The following is a 12,827-nucleotide window of genomic DNA, read 5'->3' as shown; positions in this document are numbered from 1 at the left end:
TTGTACACGCGTCGTTACGCGCGTACGTTGGAATAAACGAATGCGCTAACGACGAAGACGCCGGTGTAACGTGCAATCGTCGCGGGCGCGCGGGTCACGACGCGTTACATCGCCCGGCCCGTCCGCGTAAACCCGTTTACGAGGACGGCGGGGCCGAAACCGCGCGAGCCCGTCTTATCTTCCTGGGTATATTACACGATTGCCTCGCTTATTTTTTTCCTGCCGAGACCGATAATCCGCTCGTTATCCCGCGTATTAAGGATGTTTGTTGTTTGCACCGCCGGTAGACGGTGGCGAAGAAAGTTGCCCGCGATAACGGTTCGCGGGCCGCCGCGCGCGAATTCTCGTTAGGCGGTTTCGCTCCGTGATCGAGAATCGAGATCGTAATTTCGCATTTGTCGCCTCGGTTAATCCCACCTCGAGAGCCTCCCTTCCCCCTGCCCCGTCCAGCGAGGGAAGCTCACATTGTTCTTAATTCGCGGTCGATTCCGTTTTTCGAGCGTTCGTCCGTCGGGGTGGCGAATCATCGATCTATACGGGAGATAGTGGGTACAATGACCCGGCGTGAAGTTGCATTTTGTAATGAAGGATGTATACGGCCGCCGTCACCGTCGCCGCCCCGCCGCCGCTGGCGTTGCGAAAGTCGTTTTCCCGCGAATCGCGAATACAACAATCGAATAACGTGACGCGAAGTATAACATGCGGCCAGGCGCGTAACGTGCACTCCGATTTAATAGACGGCTTTGCGCCGTAATGGACGTTCTTTTACTCTGCCAACTGCCAATTAACATCCCACCGAGTCACCGAACATAATGACAATTTGAGAGTACGCCAGAAATGAACGATAAGAGAGAGGGAGAGAGAGACTCTCCAGCGCCGTACGGCGGCATCGCGTAATAGCGAGCCGCTGCGATTTTGTAAACGACACTTTTTCTGCTTGCGCAATCGCCCATCGGGAAGCAATCACCGCGCGCGATTGTCATAGAAGTCTCGTTACGCCGCGATATCTTCTTATCGTGCGCGAAACTATCGAACGGCAAACTGCATCTTTAAGGACGCATTGCCCATAAGTGCCGTATTTTCAGTGGTGCATCGAAGGAGAACCACTCGTAAATTTTAATATTTTTCGAGCGAAATTATGTTTGTTCATACTTATTTCGCTGCCCAAATAATAAATGTTGATTTGAAACAAAGTTGTGACAGGCGTGTATACACAGATACGAAAATATTTTTTTAATTTTCCTTGTCAATGCAATATTTATGCATCGGTTGACTTAATATAGATGCACAGATAATAGAAAGAGGTGTGTAAATATTGAAATATGTGCGTATGTATATTTATTTCGAAATTTTGGTTGTGATTGGTAAATGCAATGTAAATCAATTTGTAATTTTTTCATAATTTTTTCACTATATTGACTCGTGGGCAATATATTTTTAATTCGATGGTCAATCGATGGTCACAAAAAGTCGCGACATTTTTTTTTAGACATGTTTCGGGGTCGTCGTATCTCAATAGGAAAATTTATTTCTCAGTTATTCTCTGAACATACGTTTTCCTACATATATTTTCTTACGTATATTTTTCTTGAATGTATACATGTGTACGAAACTCATCGAAAAAAAAGTGTTGTAACCTTTTTGTGACTGACCATACTGTGAGGTCCGATAGGTTTTTATTCATTTTCAGAAAACACCAGCTAACAGTAATATTATATCCCAGGTAGCATAGGATAGTCTATGAATATTCTTATAAAATATAAATGTTCTTAATTCTAGAATATCTGAATCAGATATTTTATAAATACACGTAGAATATTGTAGGCAGAGAGATTCGTATATTCATAATAGAAGAGAACGGTCTTAGAACGTTCATGAAATTCATTTACTGCACACATGTGCGATACATTGAGCTAATTGAAAAAGAAGTATATGATCTTACATATATTCACATACACTATTGACATACGTAATACTTAATTGGAAATTGATATCTGCACGTGTACGCACGCAACACTGCTTTTGTCTCTTAGATCCAAGACTCTCCCCTCCCTCCACAGCCTACAACATTCGATAAAGTATGCATATTTGTAAAAAATTTATGGCAGATCATTTGAATATATTAAGAATACATTATGAATATATATACATATATATATATATATATATATATATATATATTTATTTATTTATTTATTTATTTATTTATTTATATATATAACAGTGTATTTAGCATATTATATAAATGTACAAATATTCATAAAGAAAGTATTCATAGAATATTTATAGAATATTTCTGCGCTATCAAAGATCAATATTATAATTTCTAATTCAACAATATACGCATTGTACATGACAGTTACATTGTTGAGTGGGAAAATTATAATATTGTCGCAATGTTACTATTCACTGATGTTTATCGGAATGTGAGAGAAAATTATAAATATTTCTCTTCAAACTTTCTCTTGAAACGCGGGAGTACGCGCATATTCTTTTGCTTCGTTTTAATTATAAGAGAGACAAGAGAAGACGGATCAAGAACAGATGTTGTTTACACTTCGATACTGCGTGCTAATTCTCATTTTACTATGAATAATACAGCAGATCATCATCATAAAAGTGTGCCGTCTTCCGTATTCGTGAGTGCAAGGACGATGAAATAATACGCGCTTCTCTCTCTCTCTCTGTCTCTTTCATTATCTCTTTCTCTCTCTCGATTAGCGCGATGTATTGTGCTATACCTATAATAACGACTTAATACAAAAGATTAACAACGAAGTTGTTCTATTCTAGAATTCTAGTTCTATCTGAATGATGGTCCAGGACCTATCGACCACTATAGTGTCTCTTTATTAAGTTAATAAATTAAAGAGATTCTATATGTTACAACACTAATTGTTAAATAAATATAATTTCTCTCATATGGAACGTATCTACCTTGAGGAGCGAAAGATCTATCGCCCAAGTCTTGAAATCGAGACCGAGGTGTCTCTCTTCGGAATTCGATATTATTACGAATAGCGCGTAAGCGATCCGCTCGGAATGTCTTTCGTAATATTTTGTAAAAACACGACAATATCGGCATATGGCGTGTGTTTTTGTTCTCATCGCGTCACACGGGCCATCCGGGCGTCGTACGCGCGGCGCGCGCCGGATCAGGCGAATTATTATACGAACTGCAAATATTCGTTATCTGGCGAATTATGCAAATTAAACGTATCGCAAACATCAATAATTATGTAAATTGTGTTAATCGTAAATAATTCGGTACAAATGCGATTCAACGTGGTGCGCGATCGAGCGCGAGAGAGTAGGGTTGCCACGCGGTTTCGAGAGAACGAAATGGTGGGGCGCGCGCGTTGCGCGACAAGGTTAGTGGCAGAGGGTGGGGAGGGGTAGGGGTAAAGAGACGAGGGTAGGGACACGATACGTCAGCGCGAGCGCCTCGATATCGCACGGAATCACGGACGGCGATCAAACATGGCGATTCAGTCGCTGTTTACGGTACGGGCGTATGGTTCATAGTGCCGCGGCGGTGAGTATCGGTGCACGAGAGGGACTTTCTAACGGTGATACGCGCTTGTGCCATCGCAAATTGACGGATTTTGCTTGATATCGCAAGTATGGAGATTCATAGGCCGGAAAGGACGACGGAGAAAGTGTCGGGCGGCATTGATGGTGACACGATGGGCGTAAAAGCGGAGCCGATGCCTGCGGCGTCATCGCTTCCAGTCCCGAAGCTGCTCCCGCGATCTGTCGGCGGAAACACGAACAACTTGGTCTGCTCCGACGCGAACAACTTGAAGAACGTTGTAAGGACCCCTGTGATTTTACACGTGATTATACCCGCGTTATATTCGACGTGACGCGTTGCGCGCGGAATCTCGCTGATCGCTAATTACCCTGCCAAGTGAGATGCATGTGGCGTTGATTATTCGTAATTCCAAAACCGATGAATAGAGGCACCTGCAACACAGCGGGAAGAAAAATCGCTAAATGAAAGACACGTGCGTCAATGTGTTGGAAAAAATCAAATGTATGCCAGAAATAAGATAAATTTTATTTTTATTGATATTTTTCACATGGAATATATTCTTACTTAACTTTAGACACTTAACTAATATTTACTTCATTCAAAAAAAAATGCATAACATGTATGGAGTTGAATCTTCTTACCACTTATCTGGCATCTCTCTCTTTAAAGAAACACTTTAATTTCTACAGTTGAATCATAAAGACTAGGGGAGTAGAATGTACGAAAATTTCTGTTTATATGTGTGTGCATACTTTCCATGAATTGCAAGATGAAGCAATAGGTCTGTTTGTTTGCGCTGCACCGCTGAACTAATGCAATAAGTTGAAGCGAGACAAGTATATGTTTTCTCACTTCAGCTTATTGCACTAGTTCAGCGGTACAGCGTAAACGAACAGATCTAATATTATATCATGGTCCTTCTAGTTCTATCTGAATGATGGTCCAGGACCTATCGACCACTATAGTGTCTCTTTATTAAATTAATAAATTAAAGAGATTCTATATGTTACAACACTAATTGTTAAATAATATAGACAATATTACAGCATTATATGTGTGATGATATAATATTACGGCAATATTACATCAGTTAACACATTTCCTGCCACGTGTCCAATTTTTGGTACATGTCTATCCCTATGCCAACTGATGTTTTTGTCATTAAGGGGCAAAATACAGTAAAATGAATTGTCTTATCACCTACATTCATATAAAATAATTATAACACATTCGTCAAGTTTCCCCACAATATCGTTTCTGCTGTATGAGAATTGAAAGTTGTGTAAAAACGGTCTGGCAGGGAACGTGTTAACTAAGTGCCAAATATGTTTTCCTCTCCTTTCTTTCGAACACGAATTCTGCAATTGGTCCTTCTAATTCTATCTGAATGATGGCCCAGGACTTATCAATCATTATAGTATCTCTTTATTAAGTTAATAAATTAAAGAGATGCTATATATTATAATATTAATTGTTAAATAATATAGGCTTTTATCTCATGGGTAAGTATGATGTATTGTGAATAGAGAGAGTTTAAAATAGTGTACTTGTAAAGGTATTTGGCGAATTTATTCCATGATATACTTTTATTGTTTTACAGCATCTGAAATCACTTGCGAATACCTATGGAAGACTAGAGAGTGGTAGCGGTAGTGGTGATCAAGATGGTGGTCAACACGAAGATGGTGTGGACATCGCAGCGAAGAAAAGAAGAACTCGCAGGGGTAAACCCAAACATAGGAAGTTGAAGCCATATTCGAAGCAGCAGTTATCTTGCCAGCAACATATGCGCAGTAGATACATCGGACGAATTGTAAAAACTGGTAGAACACAGCCACCGGCTCCGTACAATACCACACAATTTCTCATGGACGATCACAGTGATCTACCTGATCTCGAGCAAAAATTATCGGAAGCTGCGTCGTTGGAGGTACCTGCCATGTTTCAGAAGCCACCGGCGCCGCCGCGTACTCGCGATTCAAGTTTTAGCGTTGATTCTGATGAGGATTACTTTTACTCATCTCCGGAAGACGAGGAGGAATTCTTAACGAAGGAATTCTCGAATGCGTACGAAGATCTTCACGCGGAGAGGTTGAGCAATCTGTCAAAGTCCCAGCTGATACAGGAATATTTGCAGTTAGAGACTAGAATGGACGTATTGCGGCAACGCGGTAAGAATTTCCATCAGATGGAGGAAAGGGACGCGGAAAATAAGACGACTGATTCGGAGACAGCCAAGAAGCTGAAGCTGTGTCAGCAACGGATCGATGACCTGTTGCAGCAAAACGAGCAGTTAAGACGAGAGAACGAGGTGTTGCGCACGAAAAAAATATTACGCGCCAGCAGCTCGGAGTCGAGCGTCGACAGCGAAAGCGACAGCGACAGTTCTAGTAATAGCAACAAGAGTAGATGCAGTTGCTCTCTCTCGAGTCCCGGGACGTCCCCTAAGAATGCTTACAACAACTCTAGGCTAGATAATAATTGCAAAGCGGATAGTAAGGAAGACAGTTGCGGTACCGGTCAGAGCGACGGCAGTCCCCGAGCATGCACGACACCCACCAATCTCTCCAACGGTCATGCGACTATGAGCGAAACCAAAAGTTTCCCCACCTAAGTAGATTCTGAACAGGATTTCATCACATGTGTCGTGTTCGATATCGTACCCTCATTTGTAGAAGGGTTCGAACATGCGTTTCCCAAATTTCGGAAGTCGACGTCCAACGGGAGAATTTTTTCTAATATTTTAGGCTTCCGCCGTGTTTTGACAAATATTTCGTAACGAGGGAGAATTTGCTTTTGATTAATTTTCACACGATAGGTTCTCTCATTGGATATGTCGGATATGCGTCTCGAAGTGCATGCAGAAGACAGTGTTCGAACCGTTTTGCAAACGAGTATACATAAAGCTCGGAAGTTACCGACTGCGTTTAGAAGATGTAATGATTGATTGCCCACTAGTGGGGATATTCTAAAGCCATCATGAGTGAAAAAAAATTGTATTTGAAAATATAATCTTTATTAATCTCACACAGGCGATAATAATCATTGATCATTTAATTGATGACTGTCAGTTGAACCGCGCCCCTCCTTCAAGATCTTTCCATTCGGCGGTCGCTAAACGCTGAGAATGAAGATATTGATGTAAATTGAATTGTCAGCGGTGGATTGTGTGTGTGTGCGTGTGTGTGTCAACGGGCACCCGAATGGAGAGATTGTCAACCTTACGAGACGGTAATGACCGAGCATTTGATTGTGGAGCTACCACTAGAAGCCATGCTATATGCTACTATAACGATTCTATGTATCTCTCAATAGCAAAAAAACCTCGTTTTCCGATGAATTTTGTTACAACTATGTGACATTCGAGTCTTTCTCCCGATAACTACTAAATCTCATTAGGCTATCTTTTAATATCCCGTTGCAATTAGCTGGTCTATTCTCCTTTTTTTCTTTCAAGACTGTGTCGCGTATATATATATGTGTAACGATACGATAAATATATATAGAATTAATGTTCCATAGGAAACCTACTCTCTTTCGCGTCTGTTTGTACTGTTCTGTTATCTGCTTGGCGAAGTCTATATTCACAATCATTATACGTATTTCGTGCATCGCTTCTGTCCCTCCTCTTTAATACCTAGTATTCTGCCACGATCGAATTAATCGCGTCTTTCAACTTGAGTTTCTCTCTTCTTTTTTTGCGCATTGTCAGTAACGAATGCTGAGTTTATAAATTGACGGTCTACAGACCATCAACTAACAGAAACCTATGTGCATACGTACATAGATAAAACGGAAGGTACAATTGTTTACATATTGGAAGTATTATATTAGCGGAGTAAGCTATATATATATATATATATGTATATGTATATATATATATGTATATGTGTGTATGTAACACGATGAGATTGTGATGCACTATATCGTAGAAACTTTACGATCTTTGTACAATTGTATAGTTTTAGAAAGTAAGACGAAATGTTAGTTTATGGTCTGAAAAAGTGTAAGATATATATATGATACATGTTTTACATTTCCGATTTTTAATAAATCTTAAGTTTCGTGTTCGAATACTTTCACATTTCTGCGAATAGGAATGCCGTATTTTTGTAAGTAAAACACCCATCTTTCCCTGATTTCCTAAAAATTACTCGTATATAGTTTCTTTTTAATTATTTTGAAGAATGTTACATTTCTTAAGGAAAAATGTTCTAAACCAAAGCTTTGAAAAACATATTTTATTGAGAGAAATGTTTATCAGAAAATTAGTCCAAACATATTAGTAGATTAAAAGGAGAAAAATAGAAATTTCTCTATTTGAAATATTCAAATATATATTTCAAATATTATCGACGACCGATTGGTCAATTGAAGTGTTCGACTCGATACATGAATATCAAGCTTGAAAGCGCTCATTGCGGAGCGGCTTGATAGGGTTGAACTGTGACCAACTTCATGGCGCGATAAATTGAAAAACACGGAGGCAGCGCTCGGTAGAATTTGTGATTGGGGTAACGGAGGTATTTACAGTCGTACAGAGAAATATATTATGAAAGCAATGTCCCATCATTACGTAGTGACGGCTCACAAACCGACAGCTGTCAATGCTTGCGTGACCGGTAAGTAATTAAATCTCGCATAATTATGAGGCGAAAGTTATATTGCTGCATAATTGCTTTGTCGTATTTCTGCAAGGTAATTTCACATCACCTACGGATTTGAATCTGATACTGGCCAAAAATGTGCGTTTGGAGATATATCTCGTGACGCCGGAAGGCCTAAGACCCTTGAAGGAAGTCGGGATCTACGGTAGAATAGCTGTTGTAAAATTTTTCAGACCGCCGGTAAGGTTATGCTGTACTGGACTCTGCCTGCTTGCCAGAAACTTGTATATAGTTTATATTTAGATACACGTTCTGTTTACATAGTTTCCTTATCTCCGATCACAGAAAGAGGCAATATTACTTCAATTTTCAGCAGTTTCTGTCAATTAGATCTTAATATCTTTCAATTGTATTTATCATCTCTGATGCATTATATGGATATCCCAGACAACCGACGACCAATTTTCTCAAAGATGTCTCGCAAAAAATGATTATGTACAATTCAAAATAACTTATATACAGAATCTATTGTTAAAGTTTACATGTGAACATATCTATGATATATCATTGTTCTAAATTACTAGGTCAAAGATATGCTCAAGCTATGCTGTGTTTAAGTTACATGATAATATTTGTTAACTTATCTTTACAGCATGAAAAAAAGGACCTTCTGTTTCTGTTGACAACACGGTACAACGCTATGATTCTGGAATGTATCGGCGAAGGTGAAGATATAGAAATTATAACAAAAGCACACGGCAATGTCGCAGATCGTATCGGAAAGGCTTCAGAAACTGGAATTAAAGCAGTAATCGATCCTAAAGCGCGAGTAATCGGTCTCAGATTGTACGATGGTCTCTTTAAGATCATACCGTTGGACAAAGACAATCCGGAACTCAAAGCGTCTTCGATTCGTATGGACGAACAGCAGGTGCAGGATGTCAATTTTCTACACGGATGCGCTAATCCCACCTTAATTTTAATTCATCAGGACATTAACGGTAGACACGTGAAAACACACGAGATTTCCTTGAGAGACAAGGAGTTTGTTAAAATACCATGGAGGCAGGACAACGTAGAGCGAGAAGCTATGATGGTCATTCCTGTACCCTCTCCTATCTGTGGTGCAATAATAATAGGACAGGAGAGTATTTTATATCATGACGGTACGACGTATATTGCGGTGGTACCTCCAATTATAAAGCAAAGCACCATTACTTGCTACGCCAAAGTGGATAATCAGGGGCTGAGATACTTGCTGGGCGACATGGCCGGCCACTTGTTTATGTTATTCTTGGAGCAGGAGAAGAAGCCCGACGGCACACAAGTGGTGAAGGACTTAAAAGTAGAGATGCTGGGCGAAATCAGTATACCCGAATGTATAACCTATTTGGACAATGGCGTGATATTTGTCGGCAGCCGCCTCGGTGATTCGCAGCTGATAAAATTAATAACAAAGGCGGACGAGAATGGCTCCTACTGCGTGCCGATGGAAACCTTCACTAACCTCGCACCTATCGTCGACATGGCCGTGGTGGATCTCGAGAGGCAAGGCCAGGGGCAGATGGTCACGTGTTCCGGTGCCTTCAAAGAAGGCTCTCTGAGAATCATCAGGAACGGCATAGGTATCCAGGAGCACGCGAGTATCGACTTACCGGGGATCAAAGGCATGTGGGCCCTGAAAGTCGGCGGCGGGAATTTCGACAATACGCTGGTGCTGTCGTTCGTCGGACAAACCAGAATCCTGACTCTGAACGGCGAGGAGGTCGAAGAGACCGACATACCGGGCTTCGTCGCTGACGAGCAGACGTTCCACACGGGCAACGTCACGAACGATCTCTTTATTCAAATAACCCCGACGTCCGCCAGATTGATCTCGCACGAAACCAAAGTGGTCGTCTCGGAGTGGGAGCCGGAAAATAAGCGAACCATCAGCGTGGTAGCCTGCAACGGCACGCAGGTCCTTTGCGCCACGGGTAACGATCTGTTTTACATGGAGATCATATGCAACCAAATCGTGCCCAAGGGATTCGCCACTCTGCAGCACGAGGTGGCGTGTCTGGATATTTCCCCCTTGGACGGCATCAGCGAGGCCAAGATCGTCGCTGTGGGCCTGTGGACGGACATATCAGTCCGTATCTTGACTCTACCCGGCCTGGAAGAGATCAATAAGGAGCTCCTCGGCGGGGAGATTATACCCAGGTCCATTCTGATGACCTGCTTCGAGGGTAACACGTATTTGCTTTGCGCACTGGGCGACGGTAGCATGTATTACTTCACTTTGCACAAACAAAATGGCATACTATCCGATAAGAAAAAAGTCACCCTGGGGACTCAACCTACCGTTCTGCGGACCTTCCGCTCCTTGTCCACGACGAACGTGTTCGCGTGTTCGGACAGACCTACCGTTATTTACTCCTCCAATCACAAGCTCGTCTTCAGCAATGTCAATCTGAAGGAAGTGAATCACATGTGCTCGCTGAACGCGGAATCTTATCCCGACAGTCTGGCGTTGGCGACCGACAGCACCGTCACTATCGGTACGATCGACGAGATCCAGAAGCTGCACATAAGGACCGTGCCGCTCGGAGAGTCACCGCGAAGAATCGCCTATCAAGAGAGTTCCCAGACCTTCGGTGTGATCACGATGCGCGTCGACGTTCAGGAAAGCAACGGCGTGAGCGTCGTGAGACATTCAGCGTCCACCCAGGCGGCCTCCACGTCCAGCAGCAGCCACATCACGTCGCACAACAAGCCCAGCGGGCATACGGCCAGCGAAGTTGGCCAGGAGATCGAGGTTCACAATCTTCTCATTATCGACCAGCACACCTTCGAGGTCCTGCACGCGCATACTCTGATGCCCACCGAGTACGCGCTATCATTGATCTCGACGAGGCTAGGGGAAGATCCCACCTCCTATTTCGTGGTCGGGACTGCGCTCATCAATCCGGACGAGACCGAGCCGAAGATGGGCAGGATATTGTTGTACCACTGGAGCGACGGTAAACTCACGCAGGTCGCGGAGAAGGAAATAAAGGGCTCGTGTTATTCTTTGGTTGAATTCAACGGGAAACTCCTGGCGAGCATTAACAGCACCGTACGCCTGTTCGAGTGGACCGCCGAGAAGGAGCTCAGACTCGAATGTAGTCACTTCAATAACATTATAGCGCTTTACTTGAAGACCAAAGGTGACTTCGTCTTGGTCGGTGACCTCATGAGATCTTTAACGCTCCTGCAGTATAAAACCATGGAGGGTAGTTTCGAGGAGATAGCCAGAGATTACAATCCCAATTGGATGACGTCCATCGAGATACTGGACGACGATACTTTCTTAGGCGCCGAAAATTGCTTCAATCTCTTCGTGTGTCAGAAGGACAGGTATGTCCCCGGTGTATAAAAATAGAAAGAAACTTACAAATTATTATGCGAAAAATTCTCGGTAAGCTTTGGATGTCAATGGAAACTGCTCTCTTTCCAGCGCCGCGACTTCCGAGGACGAGAGGCAGCAGATGCAGGAAGTAGGTCAGTTTCACCTGGGTGACATGGTCAATGTTTTTCGGCATGGCTCGTTGGTGATGCAGAATCTGGGGGAATCGAGCACGCCTACTCTGGGTTGCGTACTGTTTGGGACCGTCAGCGGCGCTATCGGCTTGGTCACGCAGATACCGTTCGCCTTTTACGAGTTCCTACGCAACCTCGAGGAACGACTGAACAGCGTGATCAAGAGCGTAGGCAAGATAGAACACAATTTCTGGAGAAGTTTCAACACGGAACTCAAGATCGAGCAGTGTGAGGGGTTTATAGACGGCGATCTGATAGAAAGCTTTCTCGATTTGAACCACGACAAGATGGCGGAAGTTGCGATGGGCCTTATGGTAATTCGATCACATGTGTTGTTGTTTCTTGGGGGGCTTCCTGTGATGTGTGTAAATAAAAGTATCGAAGAATCGTCATCCTTCGAAAGAGGACATATTGAAGTCAATAATGTGCTCGGCAGGAAAATTCAAATATTGTATGCAGCCTCTTAAGCGTGTGTATGCGCGCTGGGTTAACATCTTAGGCTTAATTTAAGTGTGAGTCTCGATCCATCTTGTTGTATCTTTTCCACAGATCGATGACGGCAGTGGTATGAAGAAAGAAGCGACAGTGGATGATCTTGTAAAAGTGGTCGAGGATCTTACGAGGATACACTAAACCAACGTATATCCCATAGATAAGCGGTACTTCAAACCTGTGAAAAGTTTGCGAGGATATACCAGAAGAGGATAGAAATGAGGAACGAAAGTGTTTATACAGTTGTCTTTTTGTTATCAGTGGTATGTGAGAATAATATTCGTGACGTAAGTTTCTCTCTCTCTCTCTCTCTCTCTCTCTCTCTCTCTCTCTCTCAAGAGGTTCTTTCATATATATATCTGAATATAACGCGGTATCGTTAGCAATATTGAAAGCGCAGCAAAATTAGCATACCCTTTACGCGCATCTCCGCCGCACCGTTACTTAGCACCCGTGCCGTAAGCCGTATTTTTTTAGGATTTGTGCATGTGATGTAGAAGATGCAGTGGGGGGAGGGGGCAAGATCCGCTTATAAATTAACTTCAAAACGTGCTCGCATTTGTAGTACCTTTATATCTTTGTAAGATTGAGTGTAAATAAAAGGAATTATCCATTTTGAGGTAACGTTCTTT

General features: G+C 42.5%; 2 protein-coding genes across 3 annotated transcripts; both read left to right on the top strand.

Moving 5' to 3' along the window:
- Window positions 1-3,425: 3,425 nt before the first annotated feature.
- Window positions 3,426-6,875, top strand: LOC106741517 (protein HEXIM). 2 transcript variants are annotated; one of them, XM_014613634.1, is made up of 3 exons: window positions 3,426-3,535; window positions 3,623-3,812; window positions 5,136-6,875. In XM_014613634.1, the coding sequence occupies exons 2-3, from the start codon at window positions 3,624-3,626 to the stop codon at window positions 6,147-6,149; spliced, it is 1,203 nt and encodes a 400-aa protein (XP_014469120.1). In that variant the 5' UTR covers window positions 3,426-3,535; window position 3,623; the 3' UTR covers window positions 6,150-6,875. The 2 variants fall into 2 exon arrangements, with proteins under 2 accessions (XP_014469120.1, XP_014469121.1); XM_014613635.1 differs by having other exon boundaries at window positions 3,445-3,812.
- A 1,131-nt stretch (window positions 6,876-8,006) lies between these two features.
- LOC106741416 (DNA damage-binding protein 1) lies at window positions 8,007-12,819 on the top strand. The gene is made up of 5 exons (XM_014613426.1): window positions 8,007-8,157; window positions 8,234-8,382; window positions 8,795-11,520; window positions 11,621-12,017; window positions 12,253-12,819. Exons 1-5 carry the CDS (start codon window positions 8,088-8,090, stop codon window positions 12,334-12,336), a joined length of 3,426 nt encoding a protein of 1,141 aa, XP_014468912.1. The 5' UTR covers window positions 8,007-8,087; the 3' UTR covers window positions 12,337-12,819.
- The last annotated feature ends 8 nt before the right edge of the window (window positions 12,820-12,827 follow it).

The sequence above is a fragment of the Dinoponera quadriceps genome, unplaced genomic scaffold (assembly GCF_001313825.1).
Source record: "Dinoponera quadriceps isolate SergipeBrazil2010 unplaced genomic scaffold, ASM131382v1 scaffold405, whole genome shotgun sequence".
In the NCBI taxonomy this organism is placed as follows: Eukaryota; Metazoa; Arthropoda; class Insecta; order Hymenoptera; family Formicidae; genus Dinoponera; species Dinoponera quadriceps.
The sequence above is the reverse complement of the archived record's forward strand: the minus strand, read 5'-3'. Positions and strand labels throughout refer to the sequence as shown.